The 16937-nt window shown below is 46.8% G+C and overlaps 1 protein-coding gene across 10 annotated transcripts in view; it reads left to right on the top strand.

Moving 5' to 3' along the window:
• LOC102089530 (S-adenosyl-L-methionine-dependent tRNA 4-demethylwyosine synthase TYW1) overlaps positions 1-16937 on the top strand; it is a 108811-nt gene that overhangs the window by 10061 nt on the left and 81813 nt on the right. For 8 of the 10 annotated variants that reach the window (XM_065037219.1, XM_065037216.1, XM_065037222.1 and 5 more), the window contains one exon: positions 14469-14595. The exons of 1 other annotated variant lie outside the window; for it this stretch is intronic. In XM_065037219.1, the coding sequence (XP_064893291.1) occupies positions 14469-14595 (127 nt within the window). Of the gene's footprint in view, positions 1-12868; positions 13271-14468; positions 14596-16937 lie in introns of those variants that run through there. One more of the 10 variants, XM_065037223.1, reaches the window with a different exon arrangement.

Here is a 16937-nt window from a genome sequence, read left to right as displayed (position 1 = left end):
TGACAAAAAGGGAACCGTGTTTTCTGCAGCAGCGGCTCTGGGAGATGCTCTGAGACCGGGGAGGGGGGTGGTGTCGTTTTTTATGAAAAAAATTAGGGATTAATTTTTACTGACTTGACAATATGGCGACACCATGACCAGAGTGTAGTGTAAACAAGGAGAACCAGGTATCATAGTCCAATTTATGAATAAAAAGTGAGCACAGCAGTAAAATACTTTCTGCTGAAGTTGGTGTGGTATGATTTTTTTTTTCTTTACATAGGCAGTGAAAAGTTATCGCTGTCTATCGTTTTTGCTGATGCATGATTCAAACAATTCTTTCTTGTTGCTCTGCTGGAGCGGTGAGAGGCCTGTACGTTGTATGTACAAATTACTCACTGCAAAAGTGCAAATATCTCTCTAGATCAGGTTCTTGTGGCTCTGGCTGCAGTAGCGTGTCAGATGTGGGGGACAGGGTCCTGCACTTGGGTCACAACGTGAACGCTGCAGGCTCAGGGAATAGTGGCTGGAAAGAGAGGGATCTGGGGGTGTTGATTGACAGTGGCTGAATATGAGTCAGTGTGTGCCCAGGTGGCCAAATAGGCCACCAGCAGCCTGGCTTGTTTCAGGAATAGTGTGGCCAGCAGGACTAGAGATGTGATTGTGCCACTGTACTCGGTGCTGGTGAGGCCGGACCTTGAATCCTGTGTTCAGATTTGGGCCCCTTGTCATAAGAAGGACATTGAGGCACTAGAGAGAGTGCAGATGAGGGAACGGAGCTGTTGAGGGGCTGGAGCACAAGTGTGATGGGAGCGGCTGAGGGAGCTGGGGCTTCAGCTGGAGAACAGGAGCTGAGGGGAGACCTTCTGATCTCTGAACTGCCTGAAAGGAGCTTGGAGCCAGGGGGGTCGGGCTCTGCTCCCCAGGAACAAGCGCCAGGAGCAGAGGAAATGGCCTCAGGTTGCGCCAGGGGAGGGTGAGGTTGGATGTGGGGAACAATTTCTTCCCCAAAGGGCTGTGGGGCATTGGAACAGGCTGCCCAGGGCAGTGCTGGAGTCACTGTCCCTGGAGGGGTTTAAAAGGTGTTTAGATGAGGTGCTCAGGGACATGGGTTCGTGCTAGGGTTAGGTTATGGTTGGACTCAATAATCCTGAGGGCCTCCTCCAACTGCAATGATTCTATTCTATGATTCTCTCTGAGCACAAATGCTCATCTCCAAGCTGTGGCTTCTGCTCTCCTGCCTTCTCCCTGGAGGAGATGGCAAACCCTTGTTCTGCCCTGGCAGGTGATCGCTGCCCTCTGGCCTCTGCAGATGGTGAAATCCTGGGAGTGCAGGGCCTGGGATGCTGGGGAGGACTGGAAGTACATTCTGTGCATGGCACGTCCTGCCCCTTTTGGGTAGGAGTTGCTGTCAGCTTGCGAGACAGGAGGCCCAAAAACTATGGATCAACCTTTTTGTGGCTAATGCCACTGAACTGTGCTGCTGTAGTCATGTCATGGGTGTTTGGGTTAATCTTGAAACCTTATAGTTTTTATTCCTGTTTCGTGTGGTTGATCCAAGTGGCTACAGTTTTCATTTCTGGTTTCATGTGTCTGTAACTGGAGCAGGAGACGCAGAAGGGGCCCTCAGCACTGACATCCACGTCCATCCTCAGCAATCCTGACCGGGCTGTCGCTTCCGGAGTGACAGCTGGTTGTGGCTGTGTCAATATTGCCCGAGCCTGAGCTGCTGGCGATCGGCATCCTCAGCCGGGACAAAGAACGACTTGGTCTTGGTGGTGAATCTCCAGGCGATGTGCACATTGACTTGCAACAGGTTTATGCAACCACTTGAATGGTAAAATGATCCTGTAGGTGCAGTTATTTACTGTAATGAAAATAAATGCTGAAGACTCGCTATGAAACAGCAGGATGATCTGCATTTATGAAAGTAATTTATCACGATCAGGCTCTTTTGCTCCCAGGCGGGAAGATAAAGGTGTTTAAATGCAGCACAGCTGGTTCTGAAGTTGCATCCTCACTCTGGTGGCTGTGAGAAATTTGCTGTTTTTGGATGAGTTGTGCTGTCTCTTTAGCCTTTTTTTTCTTGCTAAATGCTGAACTGCATAAAATTAATCTGACACTTGTTTTCCACTGGTGTAATCTGTTGTCTTGCAGTGATCCCCACCAACACAGAAAAGTGCTTTGAGTTTTGTTTTGGGGTGTTTTTTTTGTAGCTGAAGTGCTGATATACAAGCTAGCAGGCTTAAGGAAAACCCCTGTATTTCAGGGTTATATGCGAGACACTTCAAACCCAGAGTTACTTGGATTTGGGATTGGCCTCGCTGATTCCAGCAATGGGTTTTATGGATGTCATTGTTGGGTATTAACTCCTGTGCCTATGGGAGGTAGAACAGCAGGTTCTGCCTTGTGCAGTACAGGTAATTTAAAGTGTTTAAGGGTCTAGCACTTGCTGCTGTTGGCTTTTGTGAGAATTGCTGGCCTATAATAATGTGTAGTCACAGATGGTCAGAATTCCTTGTTGTTCTGCCTTTTATGGGATGGCAGTGTGATGCTGTGGAGGCAAATGTATCTCATGCTTGCTCAAATCTCTGCAGGTGATCTGAATTTTGCATCTCTCTGTTATTTGACTGAATGGAAATCAAGGCTGAGTTTTCTTCTGTGGCTTTTTCTTCCATATCCTGCAGCTTGACTGCATGTACCAAAGTGTTGTCAAAGAGTTGGAGGCAGGTAGTGGATTCCTGCGGTCATCTGGGTCGGGCAGATGGATCGAAGTTCAAGGTGAAGGCCAGAACTTCTCTTCCCGGTCCAGCTGTAGCTGTTACACGCTCTCCCTTGGGGAAAAAGGTGGATTTTTAAAGAGCTTCTGAGGATCAATGTGCACAGTTCAAGCTGATGGTGCCTTCTGCATGGTGAGCCCAAAAATGGATACAAGGTTGGGTGGCGAAAGGAAATCATTCAAATCTACAAACTGGTGACTGAACAAAAGTCAATTGCACACTCAGTTTACCCAATCTCACACTATGTGGTGATGACTACTCCATAGCTGCTGAAATCCAGCCTTTTTTTTCCTGAGCAATTCAATTTTGCAGACTTGCTGCAAGTGATACAGTTCCAGGTGATGCTGAACTGGACTCAGACCTCCCCATCAGCACAGATGACACCTTTGTGTTCACAAAGGGAATTATTATATTAAGTCTGGAAGCCCAGCAGTGTGGAATGCCTGTGGGCCCGAGGAGGCCTGGGGAGCTCATTCCATGGCCATCAGCCCTGAAGCTGCTCCTCTCTGCTCCCTGATGATCCCAGGCTGTGACTTCAGGCTGGCCTGGGTGCTGCACAGTGAGGTGGGTTCACATCTGGCTTTTCTCTGCTTTTTCTGCCCTTCCAGCTTGTTTTTAGGCTGAGAGCCTGGGCATGTTCTCCAAATTGCTTTTACGCCGCAGCAGAAGTGGTTTTAGCGGATTTAATAACCAAGTGGACTTTAAGCTGTCCAATTGTGGCATGCTTTCCCTACCCTCCAGAGTTACTCCCCTGAAATGCACTTATCAGCTAAAATGTGAAATGGAATGGAGATGTTTGTGGCCTGCAAGACTGCTATTAATCATAGGGACACCATTTCCTAATGTAGATTATCTCCCACAGCTGCGAGATTGTGATAAACTGGAACAACAGATCAATCTGAACTGGTTCCCAGGGACTGAAATGGCTTTATTAACCTTCATATTTATAAACCGCAGGCATGAGTAATAATAATAATAATATTCTAATTTTTTTGATGGATTGGGAGGTAATCAAATGGGCAGATTTCGTTGACACAATTTTGAGATTAATGCTCTTGTTTTCTCAAACAAAAAGTTTAATGATGCTGATAGTCACATTTGCAATGTGAATAGGGGGGAAGGGTATGTGTGAGGGAGCAAGACTGAGTTTGTGGGAAACAAAGTGTGTCCCACAGACCATGTTCAAGGAGTTTCTGTTTAGTTCTGTGTCCATTTGGCACAGGGAGGGCTTTCTGATCCCCTCTGGTTCTCTTCCCTAAAGAGTAGGCATTTAACACCCTGGGTGTACTATCACCCAGTTTGCTGATGACACGAAGCTGGGAGGAGTGGCTGACACTGGAAGCTGTGCTGCCATCCAGAGACCTGGACAGGCTGGAGAGTTGGGCAGGGAAATATTTAATGAAATATAACAAGGGCAAGTGTAGAGTCTTGTATCTGGGCAGGAACAACCCCAGGTTCCAGTATAAATTGGGGAATGACCTATTGGAGAGCAGAGTAGGGGAAAGGGACCTGGGGGTCCTGGGGACAGCAGGGTGACCATGAGCCAGCACTGGGCCCTTGTGGCCAGGAAGCCAATGGTACCTGGGGTGGGTTAGAAGGGGGTGGTCAGTAGGTCAGAGAGGTTCTCCTGCCCCTCTGCTCTGCCCTGGGGAGACCACACCTGGAATATTGTGTCCAGTTGTGGCCCCTCAGTTCCAGCAGGACAGGGAACTGCTGCAGAGAGTCCAGCGCAGCCACCAAGATGCTGAAGGGAGTGGAGCATCTCCCGTGTGAGGAAAGGCTGAGGGAGCTGGGGCTCTGGAGCTGGACAAGAGGAGACTGAGGGGTGACTTCATTCATGTTTACAGATATATAAAGGGTGAGTGTCAGGAGGATGGAGCCAGGCTCTTCTCGGTGACAACCAGTGACAGGACAAGGGGCAATGGGTTCAAACTGGAACACAGGAGGTTCCACTGAAAGATGAGAAGAAACTTGTTCCCGGTGAGGGTGGCAGAGCCTGGCCCAGGCTGCCCAGGGAGGTTGTGGAGTCTCCTTCTGTGCAGACATTCCAACCCGCCTGGACACCTTCCTGTGTAACCTCATCTGGGTGTTCCTGCTCCATGGGGGGGTTGCACTGGATGAGCTTTTGAGGTCTCTTCTAACCCCTGACATCCTAGGGTTCTGTGATTCTGTGGGACTGTAAATTGCACCACTCATGATGTTTCCAAAGAGCCTTTTGTGCCTGTGACTGTTATGGAAGATCAAACTTGCTCACACTGGGTGAAGAAACTTTCAGTCAAGTTGCCTGGAGTTTTATTCAAAGTGGGACAGTGAGTGTTAAGATTTACAAATTTAAGGCGTAAGGTTTACAGACCAAGTGTTACCGCAGAAACTTTGAGAGTATGCAAGAATTTTAGCCATGTTTTAACCAAATCAAATATGGCACAGGTACATAACTGTCAGATTTAGAACCAGCTGAAAATGATGTGCATGTTTGGAGCTCTTCAAAAACTCTTTCTACTTTTTAATGGGTGGAAGTTTCCTATAGGAAAAGTGTGCTCTTATCTGCACCCACTCAGCCTCTGGGGTAGATTTTGACCTCTGCTAATCTGGCTTAGAATTTGATGTCATCCTATATTTTAAAATGAGCTTGAAGAAATAGAATTTAGCTGCCTGGGTGCTACTTCTAGCATCAAAATTTGGATTTGTCACAGGGACACTCCCCCTTTCCTGTGTTCAAATCTTCCCTAAGCCTTGGCTGTGGAAAAGAATTAGAATTCATAAAGAATATTGCAAGAGATCTTGCCTTTTCCAGGTAAGACGTGGGAGTGCACAGTGAAAAAGAGGAATAAAAGAAAAAAATCCAAGGTTCCCTCTGGTTAAACACTCTTGGCCATGTGGTTCAATCCTGATTCCTTGATGAGCCTTTGTAAAGGGATTTGAGATATAAGAATCAAGACTTTTGCGCTGCGTTATAGATCCTGTATCCCTTGCTGTTCTTTAGCCTGTTGTAAATTAGCCAATAAATAGGTAGTGAAGCAGAGCTGATAATTATTAAAAATCCTGGAAGTCTGAAGTCCCCATGACTATTGAGCTTCCTCTTTATTTACAGCCTTTTCCTGAGCACATCTGCCGGAGCCGAGCAGGGTTTATTCTGCAGCAGGCCAGCCCATCTGTTCCCTGTTTGTCACAAACTTTCTGCTGCGGTGCTCAGGTGTTTCTGTGCACTTCTTTCCTTAAGCTTCTTGCCAGCCAAACAACGCAGCTGAGCAACAGTCCGTGGATCAAGGCACAGAGTAATTATCTGCTGATGGTAATTAATGGGAGAAGCATGAAGGAAGTTGGTGGTATTCTGTCGAGGGGCAGAGCAGCGCAAGGATGTCCTGTGCGAGCGCAGCATCTGGCACCAAATAAATATGTTGCTTGGTAAAGGTGTTTTGAGGTACAGTAAGTGCATCCATTTTCTGCTAGACAAAAAAAAAAGCAACGTCTTCATCTTGCCCGTGTCCTGCTCTTCTGTGTGAGGGGCAGCACCAGTTATGCACAGTGGGAGCTGCTTTTATATTGCCTGTTACGAGGTGAGGCACGGTCTTGCTTCCTCTGCTGATAGTTGGGCTGCTGAAGCAGGCAAAGTATCTACCTTGTGTTGTTTATGTCAGAGCTGGTACTTTGACATCCCTGTTTCACAGCTGGTTGCAGAGGCTTGGCATGAGATGAGGATTGCAGTTGCTTAGGTGGTGTGGACATGCAGACGAGATGGATCTTCTCCTAAAAGCTTTCTCGATGCAAAAGCGAGGCATAACAGAATGGAAGTAGCATTATCTTGGCTCTACAGAAGGAGCTGGACACTATAGCAGGGCATTAAACTGGTTTTGTATGGTATGGAGTACTTATATGTGTGCCAAACTGTAGAGTCGTAGAAGGGTTTGGGTTGAAGGGCCCTTCCCAGCTCCCCCAGTGCCCCCCTGCCATGAGCAGGGACATCTTCACCAGCTCAGGTTGCTCAGAGCCCCGTCCAGCCTGGCCTGGGATGTCTCCAGGGATGGTTCATCCACCACCTCTCTGGCCAACCTGGGCCAGGCTCTCACCACCCCCAGGGGCAACAATTTCTTCCTCATGTCCAGCCTGAATCTCCCTCCTTTAGTTTAAACCATCACCCCTTGTCCTGTCGCTACAGACCCTGCTCAAAAGTCTGTCCCATCTTTCTTATTGGGCCCCTTTTAGGTCCAGAAATGCTGCAATAAGGTCTCCCCGGAGCTTCTCTTCTCCAGCTGAACACCCCAGCTCTCTCAGCCTTAACCATGCTGTGAATTTTTCTTGTGACACTGTGGTTAAGGAAATAATGTTCCTTTTTGTCACAGCCAGACTGGTTGATGCTGAGGCAGACTTTTCTTTTAGAAAGCGGAGTGCTGTTCTATCATCTGTGTAAAGAAGTGTGCAGAAAAGACCTGGGTGTGAAGTGCAGAGCTTTACGCAACCGCACAAGCTGTTTTTTCCAGTGTGTGTAACTTTGCTGTGACCCCTTGAGTGGGTGAAGCTTCAAGTCACTTCTGACTCTTCTTTGGCCTGTAAGCTTGGAAAGTAGAGCTCTGAATCCCAAGGGATGCTCTGCAGGGCTCTTGGATATCTGTCTTGGGCTGTTTTCCTAATTAGTTTACATTTTTTTACAATGAAGATTGATTATAGTAGAAGCCAGGCAGTTTCCTTTTGGCTTGAATAATGTATTCTTATGATAATCTTGTGACCTCTCATCTAATAGTTCTGGAAAGCTGGTTGATGCATGTTATTGAATGGGCTGCAGACCAAAACGGTTTCTGTGGGTGCTAGGAAGACTCCTATGCAGCTCTCAGTCAGGAAGAGGCAGGTGGGGGAAGTGCAGGTAGTGACGTTCCTGTGCTGACTTCTGCCCGTTGTGAGCTTGTGTGTTTATCCTTTACAAAATGGTTTTCCTGGGAAGACTCACCCAACTGGGGAGCTGTGCTTGGGACTCTCTAGAATCATTTTGGTTGGAAAAGACGCTCAAGATCATGGAGTCCAACCATAACCCAGCCCTGTCCCTGCCCCATGTCCTGAGAACCTCATCTCCATCTGTCCAGCCCTCCAGGGATGGTGACTCCAGCACTGCCCTGGGCAGCCTGTTCCAATGCCCCACAGCCCTTTGGGGAAGAAATTGTTCCCTAGATCCAACCTCACCCTCCCCTGGCGCAACTTGAGGCCGTTTCCTCTGCTCCTGGTGCTTGTTCCTGGGGAGCAGAGCCCGACCCCCCTGGCTCCAAGCTCCTTTCAGGCAGTTCAGAGATCAGAAGGTCTCCCCTCAGCTGCTGTTCTCCAGCTGAACCCCCAGCTCCCTCAGCCGCTCCATCACACTTGTGCTCCAGCCCCTCACCAGCTCCGTTCCCTTCTCTCAACTTGCTCCAGCACCTCAAGGCTTTTCTTGGTGTGGGGGGCCCAGAACTGCCCCCAGGATTAGAGATTTGGCCTCACTGTGCCCAGCACAGGGACGGTCACTGCCCTGGGCCTGCTGGCCACACCAGTGCTGGTACCAGCCAGGATGCTGGTGGCCTCTTGGCCACCTGGGCACACACTGGCTCATGTTCAGCTGCTGTCACCAACACCCCCAAGTCCTTTTCCACCGAGCACTTTCCAGCCGCTCTTCCCCCAGCAGTAGTGCTGCATTATCCTAGGTTACGGTCTTAGGGCAAACATTGAGCTCTTCTGTTCAGCATTGTTCTGGTGTTTTCTAACTTGTATTAACATTTTTATGGTTAGATAATTTCCTGCATTACAAGAATTCCGAAGACCACTGGAAGCCGCATCTCTTAAGGTGGGCAGGAGAACCACGTGCTGTTCCCCCATATCTGATGTGTCTTGGTGCACTGGATGCCCTCCTTTCTGTGTGAGGTATTTAGGGCTCCTAAAACCAGTCTGTAGTCCAGCCCACTTTGCTTACAAATTTGGCTTTTGCACAATAGATATCGCTATTAGGAAATACACCTATTGCTGGTGTTGGCTTGGATTGACCGGAGGCTTCTTCAAGCACAGCAAATGATTGCAGAATCAAAAATCGTATCTTCTTTTTAACGTTACATAGCATTTTGACTGCTTGAAAAACTGGTGTTGAAACGAAATGCCTGTTCTTCAGTGCTAAACTGTATGGAGAAAAACATGTTGGAGTGCAGGAATGTTTAACAGCCATTTAAAATAGGGCAAGATGTTTTGAAAGAATGTGCACTGGATGCTCTGGGGGAGGCAAAGCAGAACGGGCTCAAGTGCAAAATCTTGCTCGTTTTAGGCTGGGCATTTCAGGACATTTGTTAAATCATGCTACCTGGATTTCAGTTGTGCTTATTGTAGCACAGAAAGGGTGAAGATGTGAATATATGGCCCAGTTTTCAGATGTACACTCATCACTTTTGGGTAGAGACAGACACACATTTTTAGTTTTTATTCTCTTGTTGTCTTTATGGTGTGTTCAAGAAGTTTCCCAAACCAAACAAATGTCAACAGAATCATGCAGCAGCATGTAAAATGGAGTTGTGGTTTAACGACACCTTGTAAAACCTTCCCTACAGCAGAGCGGGGATGTTACAGCTCAGTGAAGCCGTTTCAAACCCATGTATATGTATTTTTAGAGTTATGATCTGGGAATGTTTTTTGTCTTTGAGGATTCTGGTGGATGTTGAACCTACAAGAAAATGGACATTGGGATCACTTATCTTGCATCTCACAAAGATGCGCAGTGCCCTTGCAGACTGATTCAGTTGGATAGCAGCAAAAGTCTTCTGTCGTTATTCATCTGCGTGGACTTGGGTTTTAAAATGCTGTTGTGTATATGCAAAAATCTCAGCATTGACTTTTCAAACAGAAGAAAATGCAGGATTCCCTCTGCGGGGGCTGGGCTGCAGATTTATTTGAATATTATTCTTTGGATGGCAACTGCTGCCTCGGAAAGAATAACATGGGAGACCTTCTGCTATCACCAGCATAGTGAGGTAGATGTGGTTCAGACTTCCTCCCAGCTCATTATTGAGAATTTGCAGGTGTGTCTATTCCAGGAGGAAAAAACCCCTCACTTCTGAGTGTATTTGTGTGTGTGTTTGTGTTTGTTTTAATCCGTCAGAAGTTCTCAGGGCCTTTCCCCATCTCAGGACCACTCTTTGAAAACACGAGGCATGATTTTTGCTTTGGGTGAAGCCGCCCGCGGTTCCAGTCCCAGGGAATGGGTGCTGAGTTCCCATCTCTGGGCTGTTGTGCTTTCAACCCTCGGCTGCTTTTTGCTCCATTGCAGACTTTTGTGCTCAACTGGGCAGTGATGTCTGCGGTGGGGATGTAGCCTGTGATTATGTAGGCTCTAGTAGCTCTTTTTAATAAGATTTTCTCACTTTGGGGTGTTTGGTTTAATAGCTCAATCCAAGTTTCCGGTTTCCATCTTTGTGCTCACTTGCAAACGCTCAGAGCTATTTTTGCTGATAACTGACAACAATTAGAGCAACTGTGTTGCTGCGGGTTTGGCAGAGTGTTTTGTCCATGGAGGGAGCAAACTGTGTTTCTGTGTCCTTTGGGTGTGTTGTGTGACAGCCGGAGCTTTGTACCCGGGGCAGGAAGGTCCCACAGTGTGCGAGTGCAGTCCTGTGCCTCTGCTCTTGGGTTCAGGACTATCTGAGCAAGTCTATTCCCTGTCTTGTTCTTTTTCCTGGCGTTTAGTCTCGCAGGAACGTTGCTTTGTGCAGAAATAGATGCCATTCCCATGGGCAGCCTGGTGCCCACTCACCTTTCAGAAAACCCCGGTGGTTCTTGCCACTGGCAGCTGAGCCTGAACGAGGCGAAAAATGGTCAGTTTTCCTACCCGTCCTCTTGCACTGGAGTTTTGCTTCCAGAGCTCAGCTGCTTGTGAACTTGAACTCTTCATTCATGTAATTCATGAACTTTAATACTTGGTTTAATGGCTCCCCTGGGAAAGTTTTACTCCGTACTTGTTGCTGCCAGGCAGCCTGTTCCTGACAGCCGGGCCAACGTGTTCTCCGAGTGCTGGTTTTGTTAGTCCTGGCTCCAGCCCCTGATGTATTACTGTTTTCTTAATGTTTGTGCCTTTCATTTCTTAAAAGGTCCTGGAGCCTTTTGATGGATGGGGCTGTAAATTGTCATAAGGCCAGGAGTTCCCTCTTGTTTGACCATTTGGAGGTTAAATAGGGAAGAAGTTCAGACGAAGTTGGAATATTCTGGGTGTCATTTTCCTTCCAGGAGTAAAAAACTTTTTTGGGACCGTGTTGGTTTTCAGCTGTGGCACATCAACAAACAGACCCATGAGGCTAAAAAATTAGATTAATTTAGGGAATACTTCTTTGTATGGAGTTTAGATTTCTATACCTTCTGCTCCTGACACACAAAAAATGACCTTCTGCCTGCCCATAAAGTGGGTGCTGCCTCTGCCTCTATGGTGGTAAGAAGGTAAGAGATTTTTTTCACCTATACCTCTGAAGGAGGTGATCTTAAGTCCTTACACCTGAGATGTAATTGCTATTTAGTTCTGCTTCAATGGCAGTAGCAAAAAAAAAACCCCAACAACCCAGGCTGCAGCAGGAGCTGCTGAGCCTTGTGGTGCCAAGACCCCCAGAACCCCAGGCTGGTTGGGCTGCAGGAGGTCTGTAGATGCCCAGCCCAGCCCTGCTCACGCAGGGTCACAGAGCAGATCACACAGGTGGGTCCAGGCGGTTGGAATGTCTCAGAGAAGGAGACTCCACACCCGCTCTGGGCAGCCTGGGCCAGGCTCTGGCACCTCCCAGCAAACAAGTTTCTGCTCATGTTCACATGGAGCCTCCTGTGTTTCAGTCTGTGCCCGTTGCCCCTCACCCTGGCGTTGGGCACCTGCTGCTCACACTCTTCCTCACACACCCCAGATACTGTTGGCCTCTTGGCCACAAGGGCACATTGTTGGCTCATGGTCACCCTGTTGTCCACCAGAACTCCCAGGTCCTTCTCTTCAGAGCTGCTTTCCAGCAGGTTAACCCCAACCTGTACTGGTACTGGGGATTGTTCCTCCCCAGGTGCAGGACCCTGCACTTGCCCTTGTTTGAACTTCATCAGGTTCTTCTCAGCCCAACTCTCAAGCTGGTGCAGGTCTCTGGATGGCAGCTCAGCCTCTGCTGTGTGGCCCTTCCTCCCAGTTTGGTACCAGCAAACTTGCTGGGGGTGCACTCAGTCTCTTCATCCAGGTCATTGATGAACAGGTTTGAACAGGACTGCACCCAGTGCTGACCCCTGGGGAACCCGCTGACTACAGGCCTGAACCAGACTCTGCACCGCTGCTAACAACCCTCTGGGCTCTGCCATCCAGCCAGCTCTTGATCCATCTCACCATGGAAATGGAGTTTATCCCCAGGTTTCCTCATCTGTGGGTTTGGGAACACACACCAGAGGATGACTCTACGGTTTGTTTTCAGCAGTGAAGTATTTTAAGGGCGTGAAAAGCTGGCTCTTTGTCACTGCTTGCTTGATTTGTTACGGAAAGACAGTCATTTGCTTTGGATTTACTACAGGGCTTTCTGCTAAATCACCAGAACTTGAGAAGTTTGCTCTGTGCAAAGTTAACTTTGTTCTCTCCACTCAAACCCTAAATAATAGATATGAAAGGTTTATTAAACAAAATAAGTACAGCTCCCAGGGCTGTGAGTTGCGTTTTGCACAGGAGATGTCTGAAACAATCGCTTGCCAAACTGAACGAGTCAGGTATTGCAGTTCAGAGCAAAACAAATGATTATTTTGTTTATAGCAGGATGTGGTGGGGGAAACGCTTATTGAAATAAATGTTTCTGCCCTGCCAGTAAGGCAATTTCATTTGTTGTTCTTGTGTAGGTACTTTTCTCAGCTGTTGCAGATAGGCGGGTAGAAATGCCCTTTAAATCCAGCAGGAGTTTGCTGGTGTCTGAACACTCTCTTGGATGGGATGTCTCACTTCTACCCAAGTTGCTGCATTTTTAATATTATGATGTGCTCCATAATGCACGTGTAGTTCTTCTGGGAGGATTAACCTGGCAGGAGACTGTAGAGCAGACAGGCCAGGATGGGTCCGCTTGTAGATCTTGAGTAGTGTTTTGCTTTGATTAGCAAACAAATCTGCACTAAGATCCTTTTTAAATTGACATTTGGGCTTAGTTCTAGATCATGAAAGGAGCAGCTCTGTGTTTAAGACTTAATAGTTAAATGATGAGGATTTTATCTCCTTCCTTATACATGAGGCTTTTCTAGTAATATTAATATTTTGCTGTTAGTGTCTTGCTCATAAATGAAGATTAAGTCGCAAGAAATGCGCTTTTAACCCCGACAAATGACAAGTACTTGCTAGAGCCAGCCTTTCGGAGAAGTTTTGATGTGTTTGCAGAAACGATGAAAGTCTACCGAAAATCTCACCAAACTGAGTGAAAGAAGATGGAAATGTATTTCTCCTTCAATAAGGACCACGTTGTGTCATTAGAAAATAAATACCTTCCTGCACAACCTCACTGGAACTGTTGTATTCAGAATGAGTAGGGAAGGTGAGCGCCTCCATCCCTAAATATTTTGCTTTCCTCATCCCTTCAAGTGCTTTTTCTGAGCTCTGTTCTGTCCTTGAACCTCTGAGCCTTTTCTGAGCTTTTGCTCAGATATGAAAGGAATCTGTGTGTCCAGCAATGGCCGGGTTATTTCTCCGTTTGGAGAGCACGGCTTGGCAAGCGGGTTTGGTTTCCTCGGGGATGTGAACAGTTGGTGGGTCGACTCAGACTGGAAGCGTTTGTACCAACTTGGTGACGTCTTTGGCGCACGAGACGCTGGGATGTGAAATAGCCGCAGTTTTGTGAAAGCAAAGTGTCTTCTGACTGTTTGTTGTTTATCCAGAGCTCCTTTAATATTTCAGAAATCCCATAAAGGACTGACACTTTACAAGTTGCATGAGATATTGAAGTAATTATTTACACTTTCACGCTGCTTTGTGCAGACGTGAAACAATAAATACCCATAAAGTCTCAGAAGTGCCACTTACACGGCGGGGGATTCACGATCTCTCATGCGCCAGGGTTTGTTTCTCTGGCTTGTAAGTTAATGCTAAAAATTCATATTCCTGTGTTAGGTTTTAAATAAGCTCTGAGGGCTTAATTGTGTCTATAAAGCAGCGTCTGCTGGAAGCTGAACTTGGGTGGGATGGTGCCACTTGTGAAGCTGATGGGAGTGGAACAGCCTTTTTCTGCAGGTGATCACTGAATTTTGGTGGTGGGTTGTGGAGAACACAACGTCTGCTCCGGAAATTCCCGATGTGACTTTCTTCCCTGACCTGTCCCAAACAACAGGGACAACTTGCTCCTCCGGGCAATTGTGTGTCAGGCATGAAATGGTTTGTTCTCTCTGGTTATTGTGAAATCATGAAATACTTGAGTTTAAATCCTGGAGTCCTGCTCATGCTCGGATGACATTCAAGCACCTTGTTTCTTAAAGTGTCCTAGAGAGTCTTATTGCTGTGTTAGCAGAGCAAACTGAGTGTGTGGTGTGTTTGTATGTGGTTTTCGTTTATTTTTAAATTCACTGTTCTAAATTACTGAAGGATCAGTGGCTGTTGGGAAGAGGGATAAAATGCAGGATTCCACAAATGCAAGAATTCATGTGTGGGCACTTGCATCTGTTTTAATTTTAACAGATTGGTGCTTGAACTGTACAGCAGTGCTTAAATCTAAGCGATTGTAATTCATTGTCTTTAAACAGAGAGATCGTGAGCTTGAGGATGGAGAGGTTGGAAAGAATTTGGCTCAAGAGAACAGCGGGAGGAAGGAGGAGAGTGAGAGGAGAGAGATGATAACCCCGGCTCTGAGAGAGGCGCTCACAAAACAAGGTGAGGTTCTGCAAAGACCAGATGTGGACCAGGCTTTGAAGTCTTAGTGGTAGACTTGACAGAGCAAGTGCAAGACTATGAACTTCCTGTTACAGATCCTGCTCTGGACCCTCGGGCATGGCAGGTCCTAACCAGGGGCAGGACAGGGATTAGACAGGGACTGTTTGTAACTGATTCTTAAAATCATAGAATCATTTTGGCTGGAAAAGACCCTTAAGATCATTGAGTCCAACTGTTAGCCCAGCACTGCCAAGTCCAACTCTACCCCGCATCCCTGAGAACCTCATCTCTGGTCTGTCCAACCCCTCATCTGGGTGTTCCTGCTCCATGGGGGGATTGCACTGGATGAGCTTTCCAGGGCCCTTCAACCCCTGACATTCTGGGGTTCTGTGTGACGGGCTGGGGGGACCTCGGTGCACTGTCCCAGCTCTCCCTGGTGCAGGGCCCTGAGTCTCAGGTTTGGGGAATGAATGAAACGGGAGCTTTCTAATGGCATGTCTAAGGTTGTCATTTGTACAATGAAAACAGTGCTGGAGGGAAGGTCACCTTCCTACCGGAATTTTTTTGACACAAAGGCAGGCTCCCCAGATAACTCGGATTTCCTTGTGATGTTCCAGGAACAGGAATTAATTATCCACATAAGTAGGTATGTCTAATATTTCTCCCTTTCTTCAACATTTTGGGTATTGCCAGCGTTGGTTCAACTAGTAAGATCTACTTAAATCTGCAGTATCAGAGGCTTAAAACTCTTACGTCTGTATCCTCACGGTCACAACAGCTTCTCAGCGGCACAACCCTCCCCTCCTTTCCCCTGTGACTATTGTAATTATTTAATGGTCACTCAACAGTGAAGAGAAGCTGCTTTTCTATTTTCACATGACGTATAGTGGTTTCTTTTTCTGCAGATAACACACCAAGCCAGGCTTTTGTGGCTATAGAAATAAAACAACTCCCTCCTTCCCTCAGCACCATTCCCCCAAAATAACAAGTGCAGCGTAGTCAAAGGATAATCTCATTTGTTTAGCAACAACCAGTTGCTTTGGGTGTAGGTTCAGTGTCTCTTCAAGATTATCCCTGAGGGTGTAATTAGCCCAAGACAAGGAAAAAACCCAACGTTTCAGGGGAAATGTGTTCTTTTAAATTGTAGTTGCATAACAAAGCTTGTCTTTGAACAGCATCTCTCCAGGCTATTGTAGTGCTGCTCTCTTTATTGTGATTCACCTTTGGACAAACTTACCTTCCTGTAGGTAAACTCAATATTGCTTAAGCAATGGTTTTATTTTAGCACCGGCATTGAATTTCAGCTAAATATCACCTCACCTATTGTGTTGTAGAGGTGTCAGCCCTTGGAGCTGCCTGGTTGTAAATAGCCTTATAAAAGGTGCTCTGTAATAATTGCTCTTTAAAGTTGTAGCCACTTTTGCAGTGTGAGAAAATGCTGATTCCCTTTCCATCAGTGCTCAGTCTTGCATAAAAATACAAGTACAGCATGAACTATTTAGTGCCTGCAAGCAACACAAAGCTGGAGAGAGGCTGATGGTTCAAGTATTTGGCTGGGTTATATTTGCAGTGCTTCCATTTTGCTGTGTGAACACTTTAGTAATTTAATCTGTTCAGCTGGTGTCAGGACCTAAAATTAAAATAGAAGCAAAGTGGTGATTAGTAGGTACAGCCTAACATGTTCTTATTTGCTTCCGCAGTTGCTTGTAGATGCTTGAAACAGTTCCTGCTGGGCTCAAAGTTTGGGTGGTGGGTTTTTGTGTGGTTTTCTTTTTCCCAGGAAGTACATTAAAATCTCTCTTTAGCTTTAGAGGGAGGCTCAAGCTGCTGTTTTAATAAAAACTAAAACCAAAACTAAAAACAATGACAAAAAACTCCTAACAAACCCCCTGTGTGAATGCACATATATTCCTTCAGTGTCTTCTTATTTTATGGGTACAAAAATATTGATTGTCTTTTACCCTTCCCTGCTGCTATAAAGTCAGCACAGACCTGTGCGCTGGTGGCTTGTTCACCATCATTAGTTTTAACCGCTCCTTACTTTGCCAAATGTTTTATTGGGAGCCATGGCCGGACTGGAAGCCAAATAAACTGTCAGGCCGAGTAGGAAAGCGAAGGCTGGCGGTTTGGGGAATCGCGGTTTTACTGCAGTTAACGTCTGGAAGTGTTTGGAGATTGAACGCGATGTTGTGCAGTGACACCAGTTCCATCATCCCGCTCACGTTACAGTTGTGGTCAGCAGTGCTCTGGGTCTCCCTTCATGTGCTTCTCTTAAATGTGCAGGGATAAAACAGAGAAAAAACCCAACTCAAAGCCCTGAAGAGCTGATGGTTTGTTCAGAG

The sequence above is a fragment of the Columba livia genome, chromosome 20 (genome assembly GCF_036013475.1).
Source record: "Columba livia isolate bColLiv1 breed racing homer chromosome 20, bColLiv1.pat.W.v2, whole genome shotgun sequence".
NCBI classification, from domain to species: domain Eukaryota; kingdom Metazoa; phylum Chordata; class Aves; order Columbiformes; family Columbidae; genus Columba; species Columba livia.
This window is presented reverse-complemented; position numbering and strand designations above follow the sequence as displayed.